Source organism: Arabidopsis lyrata, assembly GCF_000004255.2.
Source record: "Arabidopsis lyrata subsp. lyrata unplaced genomic scaffold ARALYscaffold_8, whole genome shotgun sequence".
Lineage (NCBI taxonomy): Eukaryota > Viridiplantae > Streptophyta > Magnoliopsida > Brassicales > Brassicaceae > Arabidopsis > Arabidopsis lyrata.
The window spans coordinates 17,544,984-17,571,406 of NW_003302548.1; the positions used below are offsets into that span (position 1 = coordinate 17,544,984).

Sequence of the window (26,423 nt, forward strand, 5' to 3'; positions counted from 1 at the left end):
CTCTCTTCGGTTCACGCAATTACAGTATCATAAGAAGTTTAGAGAACAATTGAAACGCTAATTAGGTCAGAGATACTTCAAAGCAACATTTTATCCTTTATATTTTTTACTCTACTTGAATTACTTGAGTCCAAAACTGAACATCCAATTATCTTTTTCAAATATATAACTTGATAAAGTGAGAGGATTCACAACAAGAACGCTAGCTCTAGTGCGTCCCCATTCCACCAGATAGATCGAAGCATCCGCGATATCATGTTAGCTTACAGATATCACAAAGGCTGTGGAAGATTGCTATCCCAATGACATCAAACAACTTGAGACAAGTTATCAATGACATCAAAATCATTCCCCCGATCATCAATGGTTAAGTACTTCAAAGAAGGAACATTTATCGTAACCTTTGGAATACCCTCATCGTAATGTGAGGAAGATTTCAAAGCAATCTCGTTTAAAATTGCTCCGTATAATCTATAGCATAGCTATTAACAAAAACATCACTATTTACACTTACATTGATGACATCCAAATGTAAAAAACTTTGAGAGACAAGAGAAGTGATCATAAGATTGGGAAATTGTGATGAGAAAAAAACGAATTCACAAAAGTATCAAACAGTAACACTAATGCTGCTCAAATCTTGGCTCTCAATGTATAGTCACTAATTTGGAGTAAAACTACAAGCTTTGAGACAAATCAGAAGAAAGAAGTTTGAAGACTTAAAGAGGAAAAAAAAAACATGTTCAAATAAATCAAAACATTAAAAATCTTATAGCTTTGAGATGCCAAAAAACTTAAGTGAATGAAAGCTGACATCTTCTAGAACTCCTTGGCATAGACTCAAACTCCAACTGTATTTTGTTTCTCTCTTCCAACGTGATTACTGATGAGAATCCAATACTCATAGTTTTTATGAAGTTTCCATTCTCTAACAAATACTTTACCACATCCTTCTCTTCTTGTGTCCCTTTGTACAAAATCCACTCAACAGTTTTGAGACTCACAAGTAAGCATTCAGGAACAGAACTCGGTTGCTCCCACTTGGTACGGACATTTCTAGAATTCCGGCAGCTCCCGCCTCTCTCTCTCTGAGATCAAAAATAACATGAAAAAGAGTTGCAATTAATTAATATACACCAAGACTATATATATACTGAAGATGCAACAACATCATCTAGGTTGGGATCAAAAAACGTACTGATTGGTAGAGTCTGAGAGCTCGGAGTTTAGGTGAACGGCTTAGGATAAGATTCAACCAATCTAAGGAGCACATAACACATAGGTCAAGAGACACAAGCTGATCAAAGTCGCCTTCCGGATATGAACCCTGCAAAAGTGACAGCATCATTAGCCGAAACTAAATATAAATGCAAAAGAATCTTAAACAAAAGAGAAACAGAGAGGCTTTACCATTTGTGGTTTTAAACATAAGGAAAGTTTTTTAGACGAGGTAAGATATCCTAGAAGCGTCTCAGAATCACAATGTCTAACGTGGATTTCTGCATCCAATTGCTCGGGCATATTCACTAAAGAATAAAACCCACTAAAATGATCAACAATATCTAAATACTTTAAAGAAGGAGCATTGATGACAAATCCATGATCATTTTTTGGATCGTGATAACCCCCTACTCTGTAGCGGATCTTTAAGCTCTGCAACGATGGCACACAAATTGCGAAAGTCTTCACATTTTCGCCGCCCCATCGGTCCACAACCAATGTTTCAAGAATAGGGAAACAAGACAAAAGCCTCTCAACGGTTTTATCGCTTGTGAAGAACACATCTAGAAGAGACAAAGTCTTGAGGGACCGGAAACAAGTTGTCGAAGGAACATCGTCAATGGTCACTTTCATGAGACGTAAAACCACAAGGGTTTCATGTGTGTATAAGCTCATAGGCAATGGTATGAAATGAATACAGTAACGAAGAAGCTCAATATCAGGCACTTTGCGAGTAACCGCAACATTAACCCATGTTTCATAATCTTCAGGTGCATAATCTCGCTTAAGTCTGAGATACAAAGATTCTAGAATTGGAGCATTGTTTAGTTGCAAAAACTTTCCGATAAACTCTGATGCTGAAGCACTATATGTATCGTCATAATCAAGCTTCGGAATCAATTTCCAAACAGAACCCCATCGTTTGGACAAAAGACTTGTAGACACAGCAACTTTTGAAGGAATTAATAACAAAATCTTAACCAGCAAATCGTTAGACAAATCACTTATATTTACCATGTTGAAACAACCTTTGGTTCTTCTATTGGAATTTGAAAGACCGAGAAAACCTAGGAGAACCTCGAAAAGACATAGACATTGAAATCAGAATAAGAAAAATCAAAGAACCCTAATCACAAGTATCATGTTTCGCATTGATATTACGATCACCTAGAAAGAAAAAATAGTTCAAGAGAAAGGTACACTAACCTTTTTGTTATTTCTCTGTTACTGCCAAGAACGCTCCTCTGTTTGGGTCGAAACCCTAATCATAAAGGTTGTATATATGTAGCTATTTTGCATCTTTATTGGTAAAAACAGTATTAATGAAAAACTTATATGTGTGATCTGGAAAATCTTATAAAAAAGGACATTAGTGATGCAATATTTTTTATTTAAATATTTTATATAATTATATATAGATTTCATATATTTGCATTTTAATGTATAGAAACTTTATGCAGATTTGTTAAGAACTAGTTAGAAATAATTTTAAGTTTACACTATAATAAAAGGAAAAAAATCATGTAACAACAAATATCAGTAGATATTTAAAAAACATTCCCCATAAATTTTTGTATAATCTCTCTAGTTAATGTATCAAGATTTTTGGATAATTTTCAAATACAAGATTTTTGGATAATTTTCAAATACATTTATAACTTCCAGATATATTTTTTTTAAGAAAAAATCTATTGTTTTTTTAATGATTTTATTTGGATTTTGAAATTTATTATAATAAGATTGTGTTCAGTTGTTGAATTTATTAATAAAATTGAGATTTGTTTCTTTCCTTTTGTTTATTTTATCAAGTTCATAAAACAAGAAGCCTTGTGTAGATTTGATTAAGTTCATCTCACGGGAAAATGGTCCCAAACGTGGATTCTCTCGAGTTCCTTGGTTGATTCCTTCTATCCGGTTTGTACGTTGCGCCACTAATAGATTTCTAAAAAGAAAATGTGTATAGAAAATTGCCAATTGTTCCACTATATAGCAAAAACAAAATATTGACAAGAAAATAATAGGAAAAAAGATGGCTGGCTACATGAAGTATCCGCGAAAACATGGCCACACATGCAAAGTTTAAAAATGTATCTCTAACTACACAAACTATATGTATCGCATGCCCACATATACGAACTATATGTAGTCATGTCGCCAACACCACAAACATTTTTTTCCAATATATTTTTGCCGGAATCCGGTATTGACCAGTTTGACTGGCGTTGACTGTATACAGGCTCCTAGGCAACCGTATGGGCCCTGAACCAGGTATATGTTGAAATATGTGAAGATTACGCACGCCACGAGAAATCGCAACACTAATCCATGTTTCAATATCTATAGAAGGACAATTTCGACTAAGAGTGAGATGCAGAGTTTCCAAGACAAGAGCTTTGTGTAGTAGGAAAAACCTGTCAACAAAACGCGAAGTTCTCCAGTGCTCAGTGTCAGGAGATGGATCAAGATACTCAAGCTTAGGCACATGTTTCCAAAGATAACGCCACCGCCTGGACAAAAGGTTTGTGGATACAACAACTTTGGTTGGATACATCATCTGGCAAAAAACTGATCCTATCCATTGTAAACGAACCCTTCGAAATCTCAAAAGTTTGTCTCAGTAGATTTTGTTGCTTTTCTTATGCCCGTAACAATTCTCAAGCAGAGAAGCCAATAGCAAACCCTAGCAATTACGACAACGCACTTGTTTCAAATCAAACCATACGGACAAAAAAAATTGAGAATCAACGAGAAAGTTTTTACCTTCTGAACAAATCAACTACGACCTAGTTATACTCAGTCAAATGCTGAATATTCTTTAACAATAAAACAAATGCTGAATATTCTTTAACAAATAATATAAATTGTATGTTTACAAAATCTTTAATGTATATTTTATTATATGATACTATGACATTAGAAAATAGTTTTCGGTAATTACATATCTTTAAGAAAACGATATACATATCTTCTAAAGTTAGTGAGATTTTTTTTCATTTTCAATCTTTTATTATCTATCTATGGAATTAGATTATAAGAGATTTTTCTTAAATCCTTGTACCCAAATTAAATTAAATTTCTAATATATTAGACTAAGAAGATAAAACGAAGTTAATATTTCTCAATTCATTTGTTTATTAATACATTTATATCCCTTGTTTGAAAAATCGCTAGGCGCTAGTCGGGCGCTCGGCATGGGCCTAGCGATTAATCGGAAAATCGGATTAAAATCGGGGATTAATTTTAGGGTTATTTTAATATTTTTAAAATTTTAATATTTTTAAAATATATTAATCCAATATTGTAAAAATTTATGATTTTTATTACAAATTTATGATTTTTATTACAAATTTATGATTTTTATTCAAATTTGAACACAAGTTATTGTAAAACATCACAAACTCTCCATTCAAATGATTGAATAACAAAAATAAAATCTAAAAAATAATCGGGGTATATAAGATTAGGCGGAAAATAATCGGATTAGGCGGGAAGTAATCGGATTAGGCAGAGAATAATCAGGTTACTGATTTTTTAGGGAATTAGTCATTAATCAAGGCGGATAGGGTGGGCCTAGCGATTAAGCGGGGAGTAATCGGGGCTAGGCGGGGATTTTTAGAACAGGTTCTATATTTAATCACTTTATCAATAAACACATTTCATTGTTTTATTTTATAATGCAGACAATATTGAAATAATCATCAGCATTAAGATCTATATATTCAACATATTAAACACATAATTTTTTTTTTGGTAAGGATATTAAACACATAATTTTAAGAATAGTTTTGTAATTATATACAGTGGAACACTATTTTCGGTTGGGTCAAACTTTAAAATATTTAAAAAAAAAGTATTCATCGCAATTCTGAAAACAAAATCTGCGGTCTTATGATTACAATGACGTCAATAACTTTGGGCACACGTAAAAAAGAACAGTGTCTTGATTGTAAGTAGCCCTTCCCTTCAAAGTTTGTCAAAACTTGTAAAGTTATCAAAACAACATAACTACTAATGATGCTCCAAGAATGTAAACGACTGTTTCAATATATAACTGAGATTCGCCGGGGAACTTCAGGTGAACGAAAGCCGACATTTGGTTGAGCTCCTCTGCGTAGACGACAGCTCTTGCAGCATCTTGAGTTTCTCACTATCTTTGGTCGATTTCAAGGATCTAATAGCCATTGTCTTTAGCTGTGGTGAGTTCTCTAGTAAATACATCACCACTTTTTTCTCTGCTTGTGTTCCTTTGTAACCAATCCACTCAACAGTTTCAAGACTCGAAATCAAACATTGAGGAACAGAACTCAGCTGCTCCAACTGAGCTTGGACATCTACAGAACTGATGCAACATCTCTGGAGTGGAGGATTTTGTTTTGGAAACAACCTAACTTCTTTTAGCTCGAATCTGAGAACTCGGAGTTTAGGTGCATGTCTGAGTATAAGACGACACCAATCTAAAGAGCACGTACAAAGATTTAGAGACACTAGCTGATTGAAGATGCCTATAGGACATGAATCCTGCAAGTGGCATCATAAGTGAGTGGAACTATTTTGTAATGACAAAGAGAATATGTTATCACAAAAGCACATAGATATTACCATTGGTGGTTGCAAACATAAGGAAACGTGTTTAGCTGAGTTAAGCAATCCCTTAAAATTCTTAGAATCACCATGTTGAAGCTTGATATAGGCCTTCACGAGGTAGGGCATACTCACTAATGAATAGCAGCAACTAAACTTGTTAGCAATCGTTAACGACTTTAAAGAAGGAGCCTTGATAACAAACCCAACATCATCTCCGGGAACTTGAGAGGAACCGTCTATGACCGTTAATCTCTGCAGTGAAGGAACTGAGATTGTGAAAATCTTCACGTTGTCGTTGTTGCCTCGAACCACTATCAGGTCTTCAAGGACAAGGCAACCAGAAAAGAATCTATCAACGATTTCATTGCTTGAGAAATTCACAAGAAAAAGGGTAGAAACCTTGAGTGAACGGAAACTATTTGTCAAAGGAGCATAATCCATAATGAAGTCTCCTTCTAGGAATAATTTCACAAGGGTTTCACATGTGTATAGACTCCTAGGTAACCGAATGAGCCCTGAACCAGGTCTATATCGGTAAATATAAAGATTGCGCACACCACGAGAAATTGCAAAACTTATCCATGTTTGAATATCTGTAGGACGGCAAGTTCGACCAAGTGTGAGTGTCATACCTTCTAAGACAGGAGCCTTGTTTAGTAGCAAAAACTTGTCAACAAAACGTGAAGGTCTCCAGAACTCAGTGTTTGGATAATTTAAATCCATATAAGTTACCTTGGGGACATGTTTCCAAAGTGAACACCAACGTTTTGACAAAAGACTTGTGGTCACGGTATCTTTCGTTTGAACCATAGAAAGTATCTTCAAGAGCAAGTCATCCGACAACAGACTTATCCTATCCATTTAAACCGAACCCCTTTTAAAATTTCTCAAAAGCTTCGATCTTAGTCTCTGTTGATTTTGTTGCCGATGCTGGGAAACAGTAAGCCTGGGAAAAAAGAGAAATGTTTGACCTAATTAAACTTCGTCGCCTTCAAAGTGAAACCCTAAATATCCTTTATACGTATAAAGCTTATTATTTCCTTTTGTTTCGTCAGAAAAGAAGAAAGTTAAAATCTAAAAAAGGGAAAAGAAAGGCTTATTTGTTTCAGACTAACTGGCACATTTTTTTTTTTTTAGTGTTAAGATTTAACCTTATTAATAAGAGCGACAAAAGAGTGATGGATACGGACGCGGATCCTAGGGAGGTTGCGAGAGAAGTAGATTTCGCACAGTATGGTCGATGGAGTGGTTGAGAGCTGTCAGAGATAGTATTGAAAATCCTTCAGTTACGTTCCTTCCAAAGGAGTTTCAGAACAATGTAAATTATTGGGACGGAAGTGACAGAGGTCAAAACAATATGTAAGTTACAGCTTGATCTGATCTTCCAGCCAGAAGATTCCAAGTTCCACTGCGACTCGCATCACCAACAAACTCCTCTTTTCCAACCCTTTAAGTATCTAGGGCCAGCACTGCCAAAATATGTCCATTTTTCAACCAAAATGATGCCACCATCTTTGAGCTGACAGCGTAAGAAACATCTGGAAAAGAGGTTTAACAAGGACGTTATATTTATAATGTTTTATCATTTTATAATTATCACTGAAAAAACCAAAATTTTACTCTTTACTCTCTAAGCATAATGAGAAAAAGCCTAAAGTTAGTTACTCTGTTTTAGTCAACGAACTCAGGTCAGTTTCACACTCTTTTGACATGATCAAGTGCTTTCAAGCTCTTTAGTTTTTCTCTCCAACAAAAAGCATAGAAGTTCTAAACAAAGTGATTCGTTTCAGATACTCAGAAAATATTGGCAAAATAGGAAATATATCGAATCTTTGCGACTTTCAGACGTTAGTAATTGGCAAAGTATTTAGCTTGGTGTCACTGATTCATCATCGCGGATGAATTCTAAAACATAAAGTTGATTTCTTATGTGCAGCATTCGTTTAAGGCACGCCCTTTACATAACAAACACGTATCATAAATCAACCAACTTTAAAGTGAAACAGAGAGATCACCAAGAAAATGAGAAAGAGAGAGAGTACTCCGTTGTGTGGTCGAAGAGGAAAAACATTAAGTAAACTCAGAGAGCTTGGCAGGAGGCAACTTCCAAGCGCTTCAGCACAGCAAAACATTACAAGCAGTGTCACTAAGAGATCCCATAAACTCATTGCATTAAAAACAAAGGAGATCTTACTACTGTTTTCTTGATGCATCCTCTGAATATTAGAAAGATTGTTAAGAGGCTAAGAGTTGTCTTACTAGTTTCTGACTCGCAAGAACAGCAGAACGGTTGCAAGAACCGAGTTTAAATTCCACATTATCTGTGTTATAAGGCTAAACCACCGTACTATGTCTTGGACAGACCCACTTTCTTGTATCCACAGAACAAGAGTAAATCAACGTTCGAACCTTTGTAATCTTAATACATAATGAAAACTCAGATTGATGACAAAAATTATCAAAAACGAATGCAATATTTGGGCTTAGACCAATCCATGTCTTTTATTTACAAAATGGATTCCTTCTTTTTCTTCCCTCATACACACAAAGTCTATAACAAGAAGAAAAGAATCAAGATGCATAGTGTTCCAGCCAAATCCTCAAAACCGAATACGGTAAAACGAATATTATCACCTAAAAGCTTTCTCTCTACATATGTCTCCTTGTTAAGGTGTAGTAACAAAATGAATAATCATTCTTCTTCTGTCTCTAATTTGGATTGACAAAGCTTACCTCTCAGCTTTTTAATCTTAGATCCCTCCCCAATTCAAGAACCTCTTCACTTCATCATAAAAAACCAAGATAGCAGCCGAACCCGTGCTCCTAAACATATTAGAGAGTGCTCCACGGTAAAAAGAAGCCAACCCTTCACTCCTATATATCTTCTTCCAACAATCCAATGTGCTACGGTACATTGGATGCTCCATTCCGGATTGCATCATTATCCGTCTACGAACTGTATCCAACGGGTAAGAAGCCAATCCAGCAGATGTAGTCACAGCTTGCGCCAAAACCCATCTCTTCCACAGTGCCAACTCTGGTTTAGTATCCTCTGAGAAAATCTCCTTAACCGTATCAAACCCTCCAAAGTACAAGCCACGGTGAATAATCACGCCATGTAGAGACGCAGGTAAGCCTCTATAGATTCCTCTAACCCCATCTTTCTTATGAATCGTCGACAAGAAATGATGGATTCCTCTAAACTGACGAGCTTCAGGCTTCCCAATGTCAGCAGCTAATCGAGTGTGTGCGATATCTAGCGGATAAACAACAATCAAAGCAGTACAACCAGCTGCAGAACCAGCCATGAAATTAGCTAATGCACCAGAGAAGATATGATTCTCTTGAGAGCTACTGTTTCTAAGAATGCTTCTATATAGATCCTTAAGAGAGAAATTGAGAGCAACTGAAGGATAATAACGAAGCACACTGCTTCCATTGCCTCTCCATAAAGATAAAACACCTTCTTCTCTAACAGTACGGAAGATAAAATCAAACATTCCTTTAAACCTTCTCTTCCCTGCGTGACCATCGTCTCCAACGATTGCGATATTGCTCTCTTGTGTCTGCAATAAAAGCTTCGCTCTTTCAATTGGTGCCACGATCGTGTGAACAACACCTCCCATTACAGCACCAGCAAGCAAATCTTTTTGGAAATGTTTCAGAGTTTGAGGAAGCGATAATGGTGAATGATTCCTTCGATTTCTTGATGGATCTTCGTCTTCTTTTGAAATGCACATCTTCGAAGAAGACACAAAGTCTCGATCTTTGAACGAAAAACACCAAATCTGGAAATGGGTTCGATTCGAATTGCTCAATCCGACATTATCTCGGCGGGAACGAAACGATTAACCCATAAGCCAACAACAACTTGTAGATTCCAAAGAAACAGGGGAAATCAAGAAAACCCTAGAAATTCCCATAAAGAGAAAACCAAAACCTCAAGCGACGATTAAGAATCACAAAAAGAAAGACAGAGATATCTTTGTTGGAGATGATGGAGATGCTTTGGTTCCTTGCGTGGATTCGAACTCAAGCCACAACGAGATAAAGGTGTTAGCTTTCGAGATAGAAGAACTTAGACCGGAGAATTCAGATTCATCAAAATATTGGGCTTCGGCTCAACGTCTACGGCCCAAAATTGCAAGAGATAAAACTTAAATAATCAGGAAAAAAAAAAAAGAATTTTTCGTCGCTAAATCAGTAAATCCTCTCTTTTACCAAAATTCTGATCCAAAAATGTTCTCGTGTCTTTGAAATTTGGCTACATTCATTTCAGTATGTAACCAACATTTGAATATAGTATCGTTTCACAAAAATGAGAACAAAATCTACTTTTAAAACATATGTTTAGATGTTCAAAACTCAAACAAAACACCAGATTTTGAATACTAGTAAGTAATCATCACTCTGTTACATTTTCCTTGGATCTCTCTAATTCCAGACGATATCCTAGTAGTTTAACTAGTTCTCTTGGAACAGATAATTACAATCTCTTCTCATCGAACATAAGTTTACATGAACTTGAACCCCTAGGCAGAGAAACCAACTCCTCCTTAGTTGGCGTTTTCTTCAGGATGTTTACTTACTCATCGAAATCTCTTCGAAATCAGAGAAAGATGCAGTCTTTAACTGTCTTGCGTTCTTAAGGATGTACGCCACCAGTTTATTCTCTTCCTCTCCTCCTATGTAATACTTCCACTCGAAAGTATTGAGATGGGACAACAAGCATTCAGGAACGGATCTCGGTTGTCCCCAACGACCTTCAATAGGGTTCATGGACCAGCACAAGCGTTCCTTACTCAAACAAAATACAAATTATAGAGTATTAGACCTTAAAAGTAGAACTTACGACAAAAAGACAAGTGCATAGAGAAACCGAATGCATAAAGTTACTGTAAATGTACCTTGATGAGCTTGAGAACTTTTAATTTTGGAGAACTTTCGAGCATCCAAGTAAATAGTTCCCACCACTTTAGAGCATCTACACATAGCTCCAGATGAACAAGCTGATAAAACACAATATGTTGCTGAAGCTGCATTGAGAATCTCGAAAAACATAAGCACATGAGTAATGACAGAATTTGAATCATAAGAAACACACAGATTGTTTTTTATTACCATTGAAGCGGATAAGGATAAACATAGAGACAGTCGCTTGACAGATGTAAGAGATCTCATTACCATATCAGGGCTTTCATGAGAAACATTAACATTTGCCTCAGCCATGTTAGGCATATTCTCGCTCAAACACGAGATATCATTGCCAGCTGGATCTACAATGTTCAAGTACTTCAAAGACGGAGCATTTATCACAACTTTTGAAGCAAAATCGTCAACCCACGTATCACGGATAGATAATCTCTGTAAGGAAGGCATTACAACATAGAAACATGGCAGAGAGATGTTTCTGCTTTTATCCACAACCAACTCTTCAAGCACAGGACAACCCGACAAAAGCCTACAATGACATTCATCGGTTTTGTACTCTACGCACAGAAGGTGTAACGATTTCAGAGAAGGAAGACAAACAGCTGTAGGAACATCCAGAACAATAGTATTAGTGAGTTTCAAGACCTCGAGCTTCGCAAACATATACAGACTCCTTGGCAATATGATCGAGTGTTGATCATATTCCTCGTAATATTCAACAGAATGGGAAATTTCAAGTTGACGCACACAACGAACAATTCCAATTCTGATCCAATGTGCCATATCTTCAGTGTTGCACCAGAGACCAACTTTGAACTTCAAAGTTTCTATAACCGGAGCCTTGTGAAACACCATAACCCTATCAACAAACTGAAGAAATCTTTCGTAATTGGAAGGGGGATCATTAACAAAACCCTCATTGAGGTAACGCTTGAAATTATCATCAAAATCAAGTTTATGAACCATCATCCAAAGAAACTTCCATCGTTTTGACAAAACCGCCGTGGCGACCACATCTTTGGTAGGAAGTTCCGACAAAATCTTCAAGAGCAAATCATCCGACAGATTACTAATCATGTCCATATCTAAACAATAATCAAACCCTTTAAATACAAAACCTTTCAGATTCAATCGAAGAATTATCTGATTACACTCCCAAATCAGCCACAAGAACACCACAACGATTACGGGATTCAAAGAGTACAGCTTTTAAGGAATTAAACAAACCCTAACACGCTCAAATCGTTACCGTGAGGCGTGAAGAGCGAAGAGACGAGAAGGAACCCGAAAACCTAGACGATAAGCAGAATCAAAAGAACCGATACTTCTCCATCAGGTTGCTGCTTCTGTTTCTCCGTGCTTTGAACTAGGTCTGGTCAAATTAACCGAATCGCATGTACCGAACCGAAACATAACGAAAAAAACCCAACCAAAATATGAAAATACTGAATTGGATACTAAATATTATAATCGGAACCGAACCAAAATATTTCGGATACCCAAAAACATCCAAAAATAAAATACTTGAGACTGCATTTTGTTTTACCTTCTTGTTCAAACCGCTTCTTCAGCTCCTCTGCTGGTAACATTGTTTGAGATGAATCAAACATCTGCATAAGAATATATTATCATATATCTGATTTCAAAGAGCAAATATAACAGTAAGCCCTTCAAGTTAGACGGTGGCTTACTTGGGGAAAAGGGACACACTTGGTATTACCCTTGAGAGGTTCTGGAGCAATACCGTCAAATCTGTGAAACAGAGTAAATTCTATATCAGATGATATGAGCGGAATCAACTTTAAACCATCAGCATCTAAATTTGTGGAACAATAAACCAGGTGATCATGGTATAAAGTGAATTGATTAACACTATCTTCATGTTCATCAAAATCAAAGAAAAACTCTATTTTGGAAACGCTAACCTGATCAAGTGCCAATACAAGATGTGACCGGAACTTAGTCTGAAAAGTTATTGGACTAATCTGTGCAACCAGCAAAGATGTGGATAAACCATAAGTAGCAGGTAAACCAGCTAAATATGAAAGTTGCAGATACATCAGATTGGCAAAATGTTTTCTATGAATTAATTAACTTACTGTTTGTCCTTGATAAATTTTCTCTACAGCCTCAGTTGCTGCACTGGCTTTCAAAATGGCATCACTTGAAGCACTGGATTCGCCCTCGCCCATTCTCAACAGTTCCTTCATTTTGAGAATAAAACCAGTAGAGGGATTATTCATACACCGACTCATATGCAATTTTGGCTATTAAACATGCCAAATCTTAATAGCTTGTAACAGACTACTAAATCTTTCTTTTTTTTAATCCACAAGAAGCTGACATGAGCTTGAAGCCCTAGGCAGAGAAACCAACTCCTTGAGTTTCTTCTGAGATTGCTTTTCCTGCAGATACGAATCTTTAGTAGAGAAAATCGCAGTCTTCAACTGTCTTGCGTTCTTTAGGATGTATGCCACAACTTTCTTCTCTTCTCTTCTTCCATTGTAATACTTCCACTCAAATGTACTGAGATGGAACTGCAAACAATCAGGAACAGAACTCGGTTGTCCCCAACTACGTATAATGGCCGGCGCTATGGAACATATACAGATCTCCCCACACTAACAGAATACAAACTATAGTTAGACCTATAACTTAATGCAATGAAATAAGTGAATAAAGAAACCGAGTGCATCAAGTTGGAGTTAAAGTACCTTGTTGAGCTTGAGAACCTGTAGTTTAGGAGAACTTTGGAGCATCCAAGTAAGTAGATTCCACCATTTTGGGCCACATCCACATAGCTCAAGGCGAACAAGCTGACAGAATTCAATACGATGCTGAAGCTGCATAAAGAAGTCAGAAACATGCGCACATTACTAATAGAGCAATGAAAAATACTCAAATCACAGAAAACATGGTTTGTTTTTATTTACCACTGAACCATATAAACATAAAGAGAGGCGCTTGACTGACGTAAGGGATCTCATTAGCTTCTCGGGACTTTCACAAACAAGCTTCACATTTGCCTCAACCAATTCAGGCATATTCTCACTCGAACACAAATGACCAAGGTCATAGATATCTACATAGTTCAAGTACTTCAGAGACGGAACATTTATCACAACTTTTTCGTCAACAAAGAATGTCTCCTGACCAGAGTCGTGAAACTCATTAAGGATAGATAATCTTTCTAAGGAATTCATTATGACATATAAAGATGGAGGATATTCGTCTTCACTTTTGTCAATAACCAACTCTTCAAGAACGGGACAACCCGATAACAGCCTACGAAGAGAGTTTTTGTCTTTGTAGTGCACACTCAAGATGTGTAATACTTTCAGAGATGAAAGACAAACCTCCCTAGGAACATCCAAAGAAATTGACTTATAAAGTTTCAAAACCACGAGCTTCTCAAATGTATACAGACACCGAGGCAAAGGAAATGAGTGAAAATCATCTTCACAAGAACGGTAAATTTCAAGCTCACGCACACGACGAGCAATTGCAAATCTGATCCATGTTGACATATCATCAGTGGTGGACATCGGACAACCAAGGTTGAATTTCAACGTTTCAAGAACCGGAGATTTGTACAATACCAAAAACCTGTCAACATATTCTCGAAATACCTTGTATTCAACACGCTCATCATCGAAATATTCATAAACACTATCATCAAAATCAAGTTTTGGAACCATCATCCAAAGAAACTTCCACCGCTTCGACAAAAACATGGTTTCAACAACATCTTTGGTAGGAAGTTGTGACAAAATCTTCAAGAGCAAATCATCCGACAGATTACTAATCATATCCATTTCTAAATACTAAGCAATACCCTTTTCAGCTAGAAGACCCACCTTTTCAATCGAAGATGACACTCCCAGAACAGCAACAAAAACACCAGAACTATTACGGGATTCAGAGACTGCAGCTTCCATGAAACTAAACAAACCCTAACAAGCTCAAATCGGTACCGTGAAGCGTGAAGAAAGAGGAGAAGAGAAGAAACCCAAAAACCTAGACGATAAGCAAAAACAGTGAACAGAGTGAGAGTGAGAGAAATGATGTGCCAATAGAAGAACAGATTGAGAGAAAGATACACAACAAAACGGGTTTTGGTTTCAACGTTTACGGCCCAAACTGTTGTTTACGCAAAAAGTAGAGAGTATAGTATAATAACAATCTAGTCGAATGATAGAAGAATCTTATACAAAACAACATAGAAATTTTGTAATTAGCATACATACCTGATTTACAAGACAATATTGAACTTAGATGAGAATGAGATGGTTAGCCGCTTCTCACCTATTTTACAGTTTTTATATATGAGCTATATTTCCATTATATATACAAATCAAAATTAAATATGTATAACAAAAATATCTACAACTATTGTCATGGTAACTATAAAATTGTTTCCATTTTAATATAACAAACAAACTAGATAGTTTACTAAGAAATGATTAATACAGTCATCTTAACACTAATAATTTAGTCCAAATAAATGTAATTTAAATGCATAGTTAAATATTAATGCTAAAATATATATATATATATATATATATATATATATATATATATTAATGCTTATTTCTAAACTTTAAAAAATGGAAATGAAAATTCTAAAAATATCCACTTATTGCAAAGTTAATCCTGTTTCCATCTTCTTCTAATCTTCTTCTTGGAAACACCATAAGAAGCTATAATAAGAGCTTTCTCAACACATCTAACTTTTAGACCAAAAGCCTCTAGCTTTCTTGGAACAGAGTCAACAGACTGTTACAATCTCTTTTCAATCCAACATAAGTTTACATGAGCTTGAAGCTCTAGGCAGAGAAACCAACTCCTTGTGTTTTTGAAATCGCTCTTCCGTGGTAAACACTCTTTGAACAGAGAAAGCCGCGGTCTTTAGCTGTCTTGCGTTCTTTAAGATGTACGCCACTACTTTCTTCTCCTCATCTCTTCCATTGTAATATTTCCACTCAAAAGTAGAGAGATGCAACCGCAAACATTCAGGAACTGAACTCGGTCCTCTCCAGCAATGTTCGATGAACGATGTGAAACAAGGGCGTTCTTTGCACTAACAGAACACCAATTATAGTGTATTAATTAGTCCTTGCAACTATAACGTAAGACAATGAAACAAGTCAATAACTAGAAATGTATGTATTACCTTGTTGAGCTTGAGAACTTGTAGTTTAGGAGAACTATCAAGCATCCAAGAAAGTAGATCCCACCACCCTGGAGAGTGTTGACATATCTCCAAATGAACAAGATGATAAAATCCAATACGGTGCTGAATCTGCATAAACAATGTCTGAAAGCATAAACAAAACAATATACATATGTAATAAATAAATCACAAAATAACATGGATTTGGGTTTTGCTACCATTGAAGGTTTTGAAGCAGTTGAACATAAATAGAGATTCTTGACTGATGGAAGAGATTCCAGTAGCTTCTTGGGACTGTTATAAACAACTTTAACAATTGCCTCCATAAACTCAGGCATATTCTCACACAAATACAAGTCATGACCATAGAAATCTTCAAAGTTCAAGTACTTCAGAGATGGTACATTGATCACAATCTTATGTACCCAATCTTCGTCGTAGTCGTAGTTTATTGAGTCAGATCTATCAAGTATAGATAATCTCTGTAAGGTAGGAATTTCAACATAGAACGACGATCGCAGATACGTGTTGTTTTTAGTCTTGTCCAACACCAACTCCTCAAGAACAGGACAACCAGATAAAAGCCGACGGTGAGATGATATGGTTTTGTACTCTACACGTACAAGGTGTAATGATTTCAAGGACGGAAGACAAACATCGATAGGAACATCCAAAATAACCGCGTAAGCGAGTTTCAAGACCTCGAGCGTTTCATATGTATAAAGACTCTTTGGTAATTTGATTGAGCTATGTATCTTGAAATAATCACTACAGTGGCGAATGTCGAGTTCACGCACACCGCGAACCATTCCAATTCTGATCCACGTTATCATATCTTTAGACCTGCAACAAGGACCAACTTCAACTTCAAAGTTTCTAGAACCAGAGCTCTATGCAACACCATTGATCTGTCTACACACTTGAGAAAACTCCCGTAATTAGAAGGCTCGGGTTCCAAATTATCATCAAAATCAAATTTCGGAACCATCGTCCAAAGAAACTTCCATCGTTTCGACAAAAGCGTTGTGGCAACTACATATTTGGTAGGAAGTTCTGACAAAATCTTCAAGAGCAAGTCATCGGACAGATCACTAATCATGTCCATATCTAAACCCTAATTAACCCTTTTCAAGTTGAAGCCCTTTCAGATTCAATCGAAGATATATTTGGTTACTCCCAAAAACAACAATAAGAACACCAGATGGGGGTTATGCGATCCAAATTTCCAGCATCCTAAATCTCTAAAGAATTTTTTAGTAAATCAACAAATACACATCGAAATATCGAATCATGCAAAAGCCTAACATATAAGTTAATAACCATGAAGAGCGAGGAGAAGAGAACCCATCGAATAAAAAGAGAGATTGGGCTCAGCTTTTATGGCCCAAATATATATTGAAGGCCCAAATGAAATATGTGGATCGGATCTATCTTAACCAAAAAATATTGGAGTACTGTGCAGATGAACAGTTAATTATGATCTCATGATTGAACAAGTTAAAAGTTTTTTTTTTTGGTCGTGAACAGGTTAAAAGTTAAAAACTTTGTCAACGAAATTGAACAGTTTAATTAGAAATTTTAAAAAGCAATACAGTATAAGTTTTTTTTATATATAATAGTTTCATGTGATCTATTATTGTCTGCCTTTCTTGAATTACTTTGCATACAAGGGAAAGAAACAAGATTGTTTTTTAGGTCAAAGACTTTAAATTTGGATGTTTCTCTTACTTTCAAAATTCACTAATTCAATTGTTCTAGTTCAGATTTGGACTTATCTGATCAATTCTTGTTTGCCGCCACCGAACCCAACATTTTATGCTCTCAACAAGTCAACATGACGTCAATTGCTTGAAACTTCAAATAATATTATGTTTATCTAGGAAATTCTAAGCTTTTGTTCATTATTTTCAGTAACAATAACATTGACCGTTGATAATGCAAGCTGCAATTCTTTTAGTAAGATTCAAAGTTTATCTTAGGGAAATATCAAGGGATATGCATAGAGGAAGCGATAATTAAGTCCCTCTTGTTTATATTGTTCTATCGTTTCTGTTCAATTTTTTTTGACGCATGTACCTCTATAGCATCAAAGGAATCGTATTTAGATTATAGGGTTGTATCATTGCAGAAGGTAGGAGAAGATTTTGGGAATATTGTTTTGGGGAGATGTGCGATTTAAATTTTTTTTTTTTTTTTCTTCTCCAGTTTCCGAACCGTCGTGTTTGTTCTCATCATATATGAGGAGGAGAGACGGTGTTTTCAGTCAGAGAGAAAAAGGAAACAACTCCCCAAAACTGTCCTCTCGTCTTCTTTTTCTCTGGTTCTGTTTTTCTAGCAAAGGGTTATCTCTCAGATCTGGGTTTTGTTCTTCTCCTCTTTTCTTGTAATTAAAATCGTTTTTTTTCTGTTTGATTAAGCTTTGAACGCCGTGATTCAAATGTAAAGAAAAAGTTTATTTAACTTAAAAGAGTGTAAGACAGATATTGTTTAGCAATATCTTAAGGAGGCTTCTTAGTGAGGGAGAAAAATAGAAAGGATAAAAGAACAAGTGGGTGTGGAATGATCTATAGCAACAACTTTACATCAACGAATCAGAGAAGCTTTTTTTACTTCTCTAACCTAAAGAATTTAGAAATTTTGCTATTAGTTGGGAAGAAAATAAACAACAAATTTTAAGCTTATTTAAACCAAACATGAGAAAAAAAGGAAAGGAAATTTCAAGCCTAACACCTGGAGAAGAAGATAAAAAGGGATCCAAGAAACAAACTAGCTAGTGGGTGTTGAATTATATCTCTTCTTGAAGCAACTTTCTACCACTTATTATTATTATTACCCGCACACGTTTTGATTTATTGTTTTCACACACATTTTAATTTCGTGCATTTCAATGAGTAAACTTTAAAATACAATAATATTTGAATAAAAAGAACCTCATAAACTTCACCTTCACTTGTTCAAAACATACAATCATGTTATTTTATTTTTTTGACAGCACATAAATCATGTTAACATACAAAATGATTTGGTATAACATATAGAGAATGTTTTGATTACGTATTACACGCTATATAAAACACATCTCTGTTTTGAAAAAAAAATCAGTTAACAAGTTTAACTTCAAATTTTCTACAGTAAATATGTTATTAAATAATTACTTTTTATTATAGAGTGGGCAAAATGACTTTCAAGAAAATAGCATATATAGCCAACAAATTTTACGTTTGATGTAACATCACACATTTAGTGCTCACTATTGGATTATATAAGAAGACGTCAAAATAACATTAAAAATTGAAGTACTTAGGGAAACTTTTTCAGAATTTTCTATATTAAGGTCACAACAATTAAGAAATACTAAAGAGTAAATGTGCGTGATGACATATAAGGAAAAATATATAGGTCGGAGTTTAAGTGGAACATTAATCTTGAAGATTCTTGTGCGTTTGTATATTTTAATAGAGATAATGGCTTTGAATCGTAACTTATTATCAAAACGGTACATCCTATATCATGTTTACAGTTATCAATCACAAAAATTTTATCAAAAACGTTATTAAAAATTTTATTTACAGGTTTTTTTGTACAGTTTTTTTGTACAGTTCTTTCTTACAGTTTTGTGCTATTCCGGTAAAGTTTACAGCTTCAACTAACAATTAAAAAACTTGTATAACTTTTGGTTACCAATCGGACACAATAAATCTATATAATAGTAATGTTAGGTATTGTCTATAGGATATTTCCATCTATTTATATCCAAGTTGATCCACTAATTTTCCAACTCAACGAAATCTTAATGTAATCGAATAAATAGTTATAACCATAAATATGTGACGACTAAGATGAATAAAACATTTATGAATACGATGAATAACTATAATATTTACAAAATTATATTTTTCCTTCACTTATAAATATTTGTACAACAACTACGTTTTCAAACTTACATATTTACGAAAGAAATTTACCGCTATTTAGAAAAATAGAGAGAGAATTAAATATATATTTTTAGGAAAGCGTAATGCATAAAAGTTTTGCTTTAATAATGGATGGGAACTTATTTATCATTTCTTGAAGGAAAAATAGGTTCGTCGACAGCTCTACTTGTGAGTAATGACTAATGAGCAATTGAGCACATATCTGTTTTTGGAGAAATTAGCCGATATAAAATATTGAGCCACTTTGTGAGATTATGCACTAACATAGTATTCGATTAAAATGAAATGTGAACGACGCCAATAACAAGAGAAATGTGAACACACAGTTTTATCGATAACAAAAAAAATTTGAAAAGAGCAATTAAAAAGAATTGGGAAAGGCAAAGGCGCACGCTTAGACAAAAAGAAAGCAATCGAGAATAAGGAAAAATAAAAATAGAATTAAGAAGAAAACTAAAGAGAATTGTGGTCTGAAAATGCGCTTCATACATGCGCACTATTAAACAGAAAAACCAAAAAAAATCCCAAAAATGAAAATAAATACAACTTTTTCGGTAGAGAAAATGGTTCTTGGGTTAATTTGGAATTGAATTTTGCATGGTTCAATTATTGAGTTAATCAAAATATGTTTCTTTTTTTCCCTTTATATGTATATACAAATAATGAATTATTATATGAAATTACATTCTGACTTCTGAGATGACCTAGTCTAATAAATCGAAAGGGATTGGAATTCGGTTTAAAGCAATCGGAAACTAAACCAGAGAGAATTGTATGTAACAAGACCGGACCGGACCAAAACGAAACAGACAAGAGTGGACTGATGTCTTAATCGTTTTTGTTCTTTTTTCTCTGAAAGAGTCTCTGTTCTGATTTGTCAGCGGAAAAAGAGAAAGAGAAGTGGGGCCCATCTCCGCCATAGCCAAAGACCTCTTTCTCTCCCACCTCATACCTCTCTAGTCTCTACCCATCATTGCCCACGACGAATCTCTCTCTCTCTCTCTCTAAAAAGAGAAACAAACATTTCCTTACTGTTCTCTCTCTTTCATCATCTCTTTACCTTTTGCTTCTTCGAAAAAGAGAAAAGAGAGAAAAGAAATTCTAAGAACAGAAATTGAAAGCGTGATTTTTCTTTATGAGCATGAATCTGTAACTTACCAGAGATAATAAAGTTTGGTTTTTTTTTTTCTCGTAAATATAGTAATCTATCTATTTTTAAGTGTGTGTGTGTGTGTTGTTTGGGAGTAATGGGTAATTGTTGGTGTAGATTTGAGCCCTTAAATCACAGAGTTTCTGCAAACGCTAAATCAGGTTTTTACCTCTTCTTCTTCTTCTTATTCTTTATTTGTTTTTTTTTTCCTTGAAATTTTCTGTTACTGTTTATGGCAAAAATATTTCGCCTGAAATTCCGATATTTCCTAATGGGTTTTATCCTAAAAAACTTGCGCAAACTTGGAAATATCTGTCGGTTAACACCAAAATATTCAATGGACAATTATTTTACTTTCTTGATTTATTCTGATTATGCTCTGTTTTTTGTTTTTCTTAGTTTTTTGGGTTTCAAATTTGTTCAAATAGAGGTTTTATTTGGATAAGCTATTTCGTTTCTCTATATCCTATAAGTTTAAGTTTGGTTGGACTCATTTGTTGAGAATTTTGACTTAGTGATTCTTTGTTCTATAGAGTCTCCTTTTTTTGGTTTCGGCTTTTGTTTTCTTCTAATTTGGTCAAAGTCACATTTTTTATTATATATTCTATGTTCTTAGATTTTAGACCCCCTAGAGAATATTTCTAAAAAATCAATCAATTCCACAACATATTTACACATCTCTCTACAATCTTCAATTCAAGTTCAAAGAATCTAAACCAATTATTAAACATTGGTTTCTTTGTCTGAAACTTTTGCAGAGTCACCAAAAGAACAGAGTCCAACAGTAGAAGATAAACATATTAAGGAAGTTCAAAAGCTGCCATCAAATCCAAAAGAAGTTGAAGATCTTAGACGTGACTCAGCAGCGAATCCTCTGATAGCTTTCACGTACGAAGAGCTTAAGAACATTACAGGTAATTTCAGACAAGACAGAGTACTCGGTGGTGGTGGATTTGGAAGTGTTTACAAAGGTTTTATAAAAGAGGATTTGGGTGATCAAGATGTTCCTCAACCACTTCCTGTTGCCGTTAAAGTTCATGACGGCGATAATAGCTTTCAGGGTCACAGAGAATGGCTGGTTAGTCTCTCTGTCTTTTGCTTGCCTTCCAAGTTTCTCAACCGATTATGAATCATTGCAACTGAGAGATATGAGGAATGTGGATACCTCTGATCATGTGGAGTAGAGTAGTTTTCTGGATTAAGCTTTATTCACTCGATGACGATTTGAGATCGAATCGGGTCCTTAGTTGCCTGAGATTCTTATCTATTATCTCGATGTTGTGTAGGCAGAGGTGATATTCTTGGGGCAGCTTTCGCATCCAAACTTAGTGAAATTGATCGGTTATTGCTGTGAGGATAATCACCGGGTGCTAATCTACGAGTACATGGCTCGTGGTAGCGTGGAGAATAATCTTTTCTCAAGTGAGTTTTAGAGTTCTTACATTCATTAGTCTTCTTGCTGGACATCACTCTTGAATGGATTAAGAATTCTTGACTTATGTGTATCCTTTGGTAGGAGTGTTGCTTCCTCTTTCATGGGCAATTAGAATGAAGATTGCTTTCGGAGCTGCGAAAGGACTTGCCTTTCTTCATGAAGCAAAGAAACCTGTCATTTATCGAGATTTCAAAACCTCCAACATTCTTCTTGATATGGTTAGTAGTAGTAATAGTAGTATTACATCTATTCTCTGACACAGTTGTGGAGGTTTCATATGGCTATTGTAACAGGAATACAATGCCAAATTATCTGACTTCGGACTTGCTAAAGACGGTCCTGTAGGAGATAAATCTCATGTTTCCACTCGCATAATGGGAACTTATGGCTATGCAGCTCCTGAATACATCATGACAGGTTAGAAATTCAGATTACTAACTCACAAGTTACACATTTCTAGAATGTACCAGTACTATGCATCTATTTTAGCTCTTTGAAATCTAAGCTTCTTTAAGCTTGACATTTTTAGCTATTTAAAGCTAAAAGGACAACACAATGAGTTTGTTGTATTTGGATTCTTTCTGATTATATGTCTTGGTGACAGGTCATTTGACACCGGGGAGTGATGTGTATAGTTTCGGTGTAGTTCTGTTAGAGCTTCTAACGGGAAGAAAATCATTAGACAAGTCACGGCCAACGCGTGAGCAAAACCTCATAGATTGGGCTCTTCCATTGTTGAAGGAGAAGAAGAAAGTCTTGAACATTGTAGACCCAAGAATGAACTGTGAATACCCGGTAAAAGCAGTTCAAAAGGCTGCAATGTTAGCTTACCATTGCCTAAACCGGAACCCGAAGGCTAGGCCTTTAATGCGGGATATTGTGGATTCTTTGGAGCCTCTTCAGGCCACAGAAGAAGAGGCTTTACTAGTCCCCACTGTTCAGAAAGCAGTAGTTACAATAATCGACGAAATGCCTAAGAATGGATTGAAGAAAGTTGAAGAATTGAAGAAGGTTGAAGAATTGAAGAAGGTGGATGAGGTGAAGAAGGTTATTGAAGATGATGCTAATTCACATTGTAATTGATCACTTGGTTTTTTTTTTTTTTTTTTTTTTTAATATTCTTGATATACAATTTGAAAAGTGAAAACTAGATTGTGTTATGTGTATTTTGATGAGATACAGATTAAGAGAGAGATACAAAGGTTTGTGAATTTATTTTTTCTTCTATTGAAATACAAAAGCTTTGAACCTTTGTTTGTTTCAGCCACAGATTCCACTATGGACTGTTGAGTAAAACTTGTTTGTTTGGTTAAACTTCCTTCCAAATTAAAAACTTGATTTTGAGTTGGTTAGCAGTAAATAAAACGTCCTATAATTACACCAAGATACTAATGAGCCATATACTCAATATATCTTGATTACTATACGGCATTTAGGCCTGGACCGGATCCGGATATCCGGCTTTTTCAGGGTATCTGGATCCGGCCAGATCTGCCTTTTCATTATTTGGATCCAGATTCGCTCTATCCGGATATCCAGATTTAGGATATCCGTAAAAATAGCCGGATATCCGGATCCGGGTTTTTCCTATATAATTTTTTTTACTAATATAAAATTTGAAGAAAAATATTTAAAAACAAATAATTTAATATAAATAATTAAAAATATTATTATTATATAAAAATAATAATATCTAAATAATAGTAATAAAATATTTAAAAATATTATTATAATACAAAATATCCCGGATCCGTTTTAATTTTTCTATTATCCGGATCCGGATCCGGCCGGATCCGCTTTTTCATTATTCGGATCCGGATCCGGATCCGCCCCACCCGGATATCTTATTTTTCGGAGCGGATTGGAGCGGATCCCGGATCCCGGATAATTGGTCTGAGGGCTAACGGCATTGTTTAAGAGATCTAATCGGCTGGTTTCTTTACACTATAGGATTGTCTTAACTTTTAAATTCGTTATGTTTATGAGTGTTTGTTACTCTGTGGTTAATTGATGGGATTATGTTTTTAGATGATTTGATATGTGGTGGTTGATAGTAAATTCTGCTTAATTATCTGACCAAACAATCAACATAGTATATTGTCCATGTCAAAAGGAAAAAAAAAAAAAAAAGAATACTGTTGGCTCTACCTAATAAATATTGGATCAAACCAGTACAAAGCAGAACAGCCCGAAAAGTAAGCTAATAAAAGCCTAATTAATGTGGATATGGATCAATATGCATTCCGCTTAATAATTTGATTTATTTTTCATTTGCTAATGTGTGAACTGGTTATGAGCTGAGAAATTATGGTACAAATGTAAAAATCAGTTTCAGAATAGCCAAAGGAGAATGTAGCAAGTAGAAACCATCTTATTTATTTTAGCCATAAAACCCCACATAATTGAATAGGGTCTGCAAAATGTTCTAATAGAGTTAGATGAGGTATTTGTGGTAAAGTTCAATTTCAGAGTATGTAGCTAAACGAGAAAACCATGTAATTAATTTCATTAACCCGTAGAAACCAGAATAGCTAATAGAGGAACCATACTTAGGTTTACTCCTAGGGTGAACCTTTAAATTCACCTAACAAACAGATTATAGCCAATTGTTTTGCCATGTCATTATTAAAACTAGAGAATTAAAAAAAAAAAACACAAATAAAAAAAAGGAAATCAGGAAATAGATTTAGGGTTTAGGGTTTAGGGTTTAAGGTTTAGATTTTACAATTAAAACGAAATTAGATGTCGGTTTGGGTTGCCAAATGAGTGGTTAGGGTTTAGATTTTATAGTTAAAACTAAATTAGATATCGGTTAGGGTTTAGGGTTTAGGGTTTAGGGTTTAGATTTTACAATTAAAACGAAATTAGATGTCGGTTTGGGTTGCCAAATGAGTGGTTCACTACAAGAAAAATGGGTTTTCGTAGCATCCGAATAACGCTATCTAACGATTTCATAACATTTTGACAAGCGCTATTTCTGCGCCCGTCATAATAGATTAGACACTTTAGATAGCGTTTTTTGGTAATGCTATTTTATTGTTCTAAATAATAGCGCTTAATTGAATGTAATTAAAAATAATATAATAGCGTATTTATGATGTTATTAGTAATATTATTAACAACGTTTTGGATAATGTTATGTTTATTATTATTTATTATAGCATTATACATAAATACAAGATTGTATTCATGCAGTATTTGTGTATTTATACATTATATCAGTTTATTAATTTTTTTAATTATTTTTAATTTATCAGGTTTTTTTGATAAATTGACATATAAAAATATCATATTTTATTATTATATGAAATCATTACAAAAAATTTATATTACAAAGTAAAAATATAAAATTAAAAAGTAAAAGTAAAGACAGATTAATAGATTAATAGAAAATGGCACTATCATCTACTTATCAAAGAAAATGGCACTATCATCTTTGACCCTCTTCCTGCATGATGATCGCCCATGACTTATTGCAGAATTTTGTTCAGTGCAAAACCCCAATCATCTTAACAATGCACAGCCACGTAAATCTCACTGTAAACAAAACAACATCAACCAAAAATTGATTAGAATGTACAAATCTTTGATGCATCCAAACACACACAAAACCTTAATCCATGTGACGAGATGGAATCTAAAACCTGCAAACACCAAATTCTCATTAACACGTCACATCATTTACTTAAATTACCAATTCTACTTAAATCTAGACATTCAGACGGATACAAGTTTGTTAAGTAAAGAGGAATTAGTAAACAAACCATCAGATTTATGGAAACAAGAAGGTGAAAAGTCTCACCCGTGGCTCGAATGGTTTCCCTATTGATGTTTCCAATGAGGCTAGGTTTGCTCTGGTCACCGGTGGTCACGGCGGATCCATCTCTTGTGTTGCGTTTAAGAAATATGAGTTCCAGAAGGTGGCTACGGTGTGGGTTGGTCGAAGGCCTATCGAGACATGAGATTTTTCAGGTGAATTCTCGCGGAGGAGTG

At 35.0% G+C, this 26,423-nt stretch overlaps 7 protein-coding genes across 8 annotated transcripts; 1 reads left to right on the plus strand and 6 right to left on the minus strand.

The window, feature by feature from the left end:
• Positions 1 to 558: 558 nt before the first annotated feature.
• Positions 559 to 2,509, minus strand: LOC9300532 (putative FBD-associated F-box protein At5g56430). 2 transcript variants are annotated; one of them, XM_021015403.1, is made up of 4 exons: positions 2,428 to 2,509; positions 1,411 to 2,288; positions 1,199 to 1,327; positions 559 to 1,088 (listed from the first exon to the last, which is right to left on the minus strand). In XM_021015403.1, exons 2-4 carry the CDS (start codon positions 2,236 to 2,238, stop codon positions 795 to 797), a joined length of 1,251 nt encoding a protein of 416 aa, XP_020871062.1. In that variant the 5' UTR covers positions 2,239 to 2,288; positions 2,428 to 2,509; the 3' UTR covers positions 559 to 794. The 2 variants fall into 2 exon arrangements, with proteins under 2 accessions (XP_020871062.1, XP_020871061.1); XM_021015402.1 differs by lacking the exon at positions 2,428 to 2,509 and having other exon boundaries at positions 1,411 to 2,412.
• A 2,657-nt stretch (positions 2,510 to 5,166) lies between these two features.
• Positions 5,167 to 6,726, minus strand: LOC9302223 (putative FBD-associated F-box protein At5g56440). The gene is made up of 2 exons (XM_021016028.1): positions 5,821 to 6,726; positions 5,167 to 5,739 (listed from the first exon to the last, which is right to left on the minus strand). The coding sequence occupies exons 1-2, from the start codon at positions 6,664 to 6,666 to the stop codon at positions 5,293 to 5,295; spliced, it is 1,293 nt and encodes a 430-aa protein (XP_020871687.1). The 5' UTR covers positions 6,667 to 6,726; the 3' UTR covers positions 5,167 to 5,292.
• Positions 6,727 to 8,157: 1,431 nt separating this feature from the next.
• LOC9302224 (probable ADP,ATP carrier protein At5g56450) lies at positions 8,158 to 9,934 on the minus strand. Its single transcript, XM_021010604.1, has one exon. The coding sequence runs from the start codon at positions 9,543 to 9,545 to the stop codon at positions 8,556 to 8,558; it is 990 nt and encodes a 329-aa protein (XP_020866263.1). The 5' UTR covers positions 9,546 to 9,934; the 3' UTR covers positions 8,158 to 8,555.
• A 190-nt stretch (positions 9,935 to 10,124) lies between these two features.
• LOC110224496 (putative FBD-associated F-box protein At3g50710) lies at positions 10,125 to 11,838 on the minus strand. The gene is made up of 3 exons (XM_021010594.1): positions 10,927 to 11,838; positions 10,713 to 10,841; positions 10,125 to 10,602 (listed from the first exon to the last, which is right to left on the minus strand). Exons 1-3 carry the CDS (start codon positions 11,818 to 11,820, stop codon positions 10,387 to 10,389), a joined length of 1,239 nt encoding a protein of 412 aa, XP_020866253.1. The 5' UTR covers positions 11,821 to 11,838; the 3' UTR covers positions 10,125 to 10,386.
• A 191-nt stretch (positions 11,839 to 12,029) lies between these two features.
• LOC9302225 (putative FBD-associated F-box protein At3g50710) lies at positions 12,030 to 17,151 on the minus strand. The gene is made up of 8 exons (XM_021010587.1): positions 17,052 to 17,151; positions 13,671 to 14,594; positions 13,452 to 13,580; positions 12,837 to 13,358; positions 12,663 to 12,722; positions 12,429 to 12,489; positions 12,284 to 12,347; positions 12,030 to 12,109 (listed from the first exon to the last, which is right to left on the minus strand). Exons 2-4 carry the CDS (start codon positions 14,550 to 14,552, stop codon positions 13,062 to 13,064), a joined length of 1,308 nt encoding a protein of 435 aa, XP_020866246.1. The 5' UTR covers positions 14,553 to 14,594; positions 17,052 to 17,151; the 3' UTR covers positions 12,030 to 12,109; positions 12,284 to 12,347; positions 12,429 to 12,489; positions 12,663 to 12,722; positions 12,837 to 13,061.
• LOC9302226 (putative FBD-associated F-box protein At3g50710) lies at positions 15,426 to 17,042 on the minus strand. Its single transcript, XM_021010612.1, is given in 4 exon segments — positions 15,426 to 15,817; positions 15,911 to 16,033; positions 16,129 to 16,775; positions 16,778 to 17,042. Coding segments are annotated over 4 exon segments (1,296 nt in total). The 5' UTR covers positions 17,016 to 17,042; the 3' UTR covers positions 15,426 to 15,529.
• A 3,518-nt stretch (positions 17,152 to 20,669) lies between the features above and the next one.
• On the plus strand, positions 20,670 to 23,680 carry LOC9302227 (probable serine/threonine-protein kinase PBL16). The gene is made up of 6 exons (XM_002864410.2): positions 20,670 to 21,156; positions 21,754 to 22,073; positions 22,282 to 22,417; positions 22,512 to 22,648; positions 22,724 to 22,847; positions 23,035 to 23,680. The coding sequence occupies exons 1-6, from the start codon at positions 21,093 to 21,095 to the stop codon at positions 23,511 to 23,513; spliced, it is 1,260 nt and encodes a 419-aa protein (XP_002864456.1). The 5' UTR covers positions 20,670 to 21,092; the 3' UTR covers positions 23,514 to 23,680.
• Positions 23,681 to 26,423: the final 2,743 nt, after the last annotated feature.

Coding starts and splice junctions, on each gene's coding strand:
- LOC9300532 (XM_021015403.1), bottom strand. CDS start 2,238: ATGGTAAATATAAGTGATTTGTCTAACGATTTGCTGGTTAAGATTTTG. Junction 1,328..1,410: donor TATGTTTAAAACCACAAATG/GTAAAGCCTCTC, acceptor TCACTTTTGCAG/GGTTCATATCCGGAAGGCGA. Junction 1,089..1,198: donor CTCTCAGACTCTACCAATCA/GTACGTTTTTTG, acceptor TTTTGATCTCAG/AGAGAGAGAGGCGGGAGCTG.
- LOC9302223 (XM_021016028.1), bottom strand. CDS start 6,666: ATGGATAGGATAAGTCTGTTGTCGGATGACTTGCTCTTGAAGATACTT. Junction 5,740..5,820: donor TATGTTTGCAACCACCAATG/GTAATATCTATG, acceptor TGCCACTTGCAG/GATTCATGTCCTATAGGCAT.
- LOC9302224 (XM_021010604.1), bottom strand. CDS start 9,545: ATGTGCATTTCAAAAGAAGACGAAGATCCATCAAGAAATCGAAGGAAT.
- LOC110224496 (XM_021010594.1), bottom strand. CDS start 11,820: ATGGACATGATTAGTAATCTGTCGGATGATTTGCTCTTGAAGATTTTG. Junction 10,842..10,926: donor TATCCTTATCCGCTTCAATG/GTAATAAAAAAC, acceptor TTCTCAATGCAG/CTTCAGCAACATATTGTGTT. Junction 10,603..10,712: donor AAGTTCTCAAGCTCATCAAG/GTACATTTACAG, acceptor TGTTTGAGTAAG/GAACGCTTGTGCTGGTCCAT.
- LOC9302225 (XM_021010587.1), bottom strand. CDS start 14,552: ATGGATATGATTAGTAATCTGTCGGATGATTTGCTCTTGAAGATTTTG. Junction 13,581..13,670: donor TATGTTTATATGGTTCAGTG/GTAAATAAAAAC, acceptor TTCTTTATGCAG/CTTCAGCATCGTATTGAATT. Junction 13,359..13,451: donor AGGTTCTCAAGCTCAACAAG/GTACTTTAACTC, acceptor GTATTCTGTTAG/TGTGGGGAGATCTGTATATG.
- LOC9302227 (XM_002864410.2), top strand. CDS start 21,093: ATGGGTAATTGTTGGTGTAGATTTGAGCCCTTAAATCACAGAGTTTCT. Junction 22,418..22,511: donor GGAGAATAATCTTTTCTCAA/GTGAGTTTTAGA, acceptor ATCCTTTGGTAG/GAGTGTTGCTTCCTCTTTCA. Junction 22,649..22,723: donor CCAACATTCTTCTTGATATG/GTTAGTAGTAGT, acceptor CTATTGTAACAG/GAATACAATGCCAAATTATC.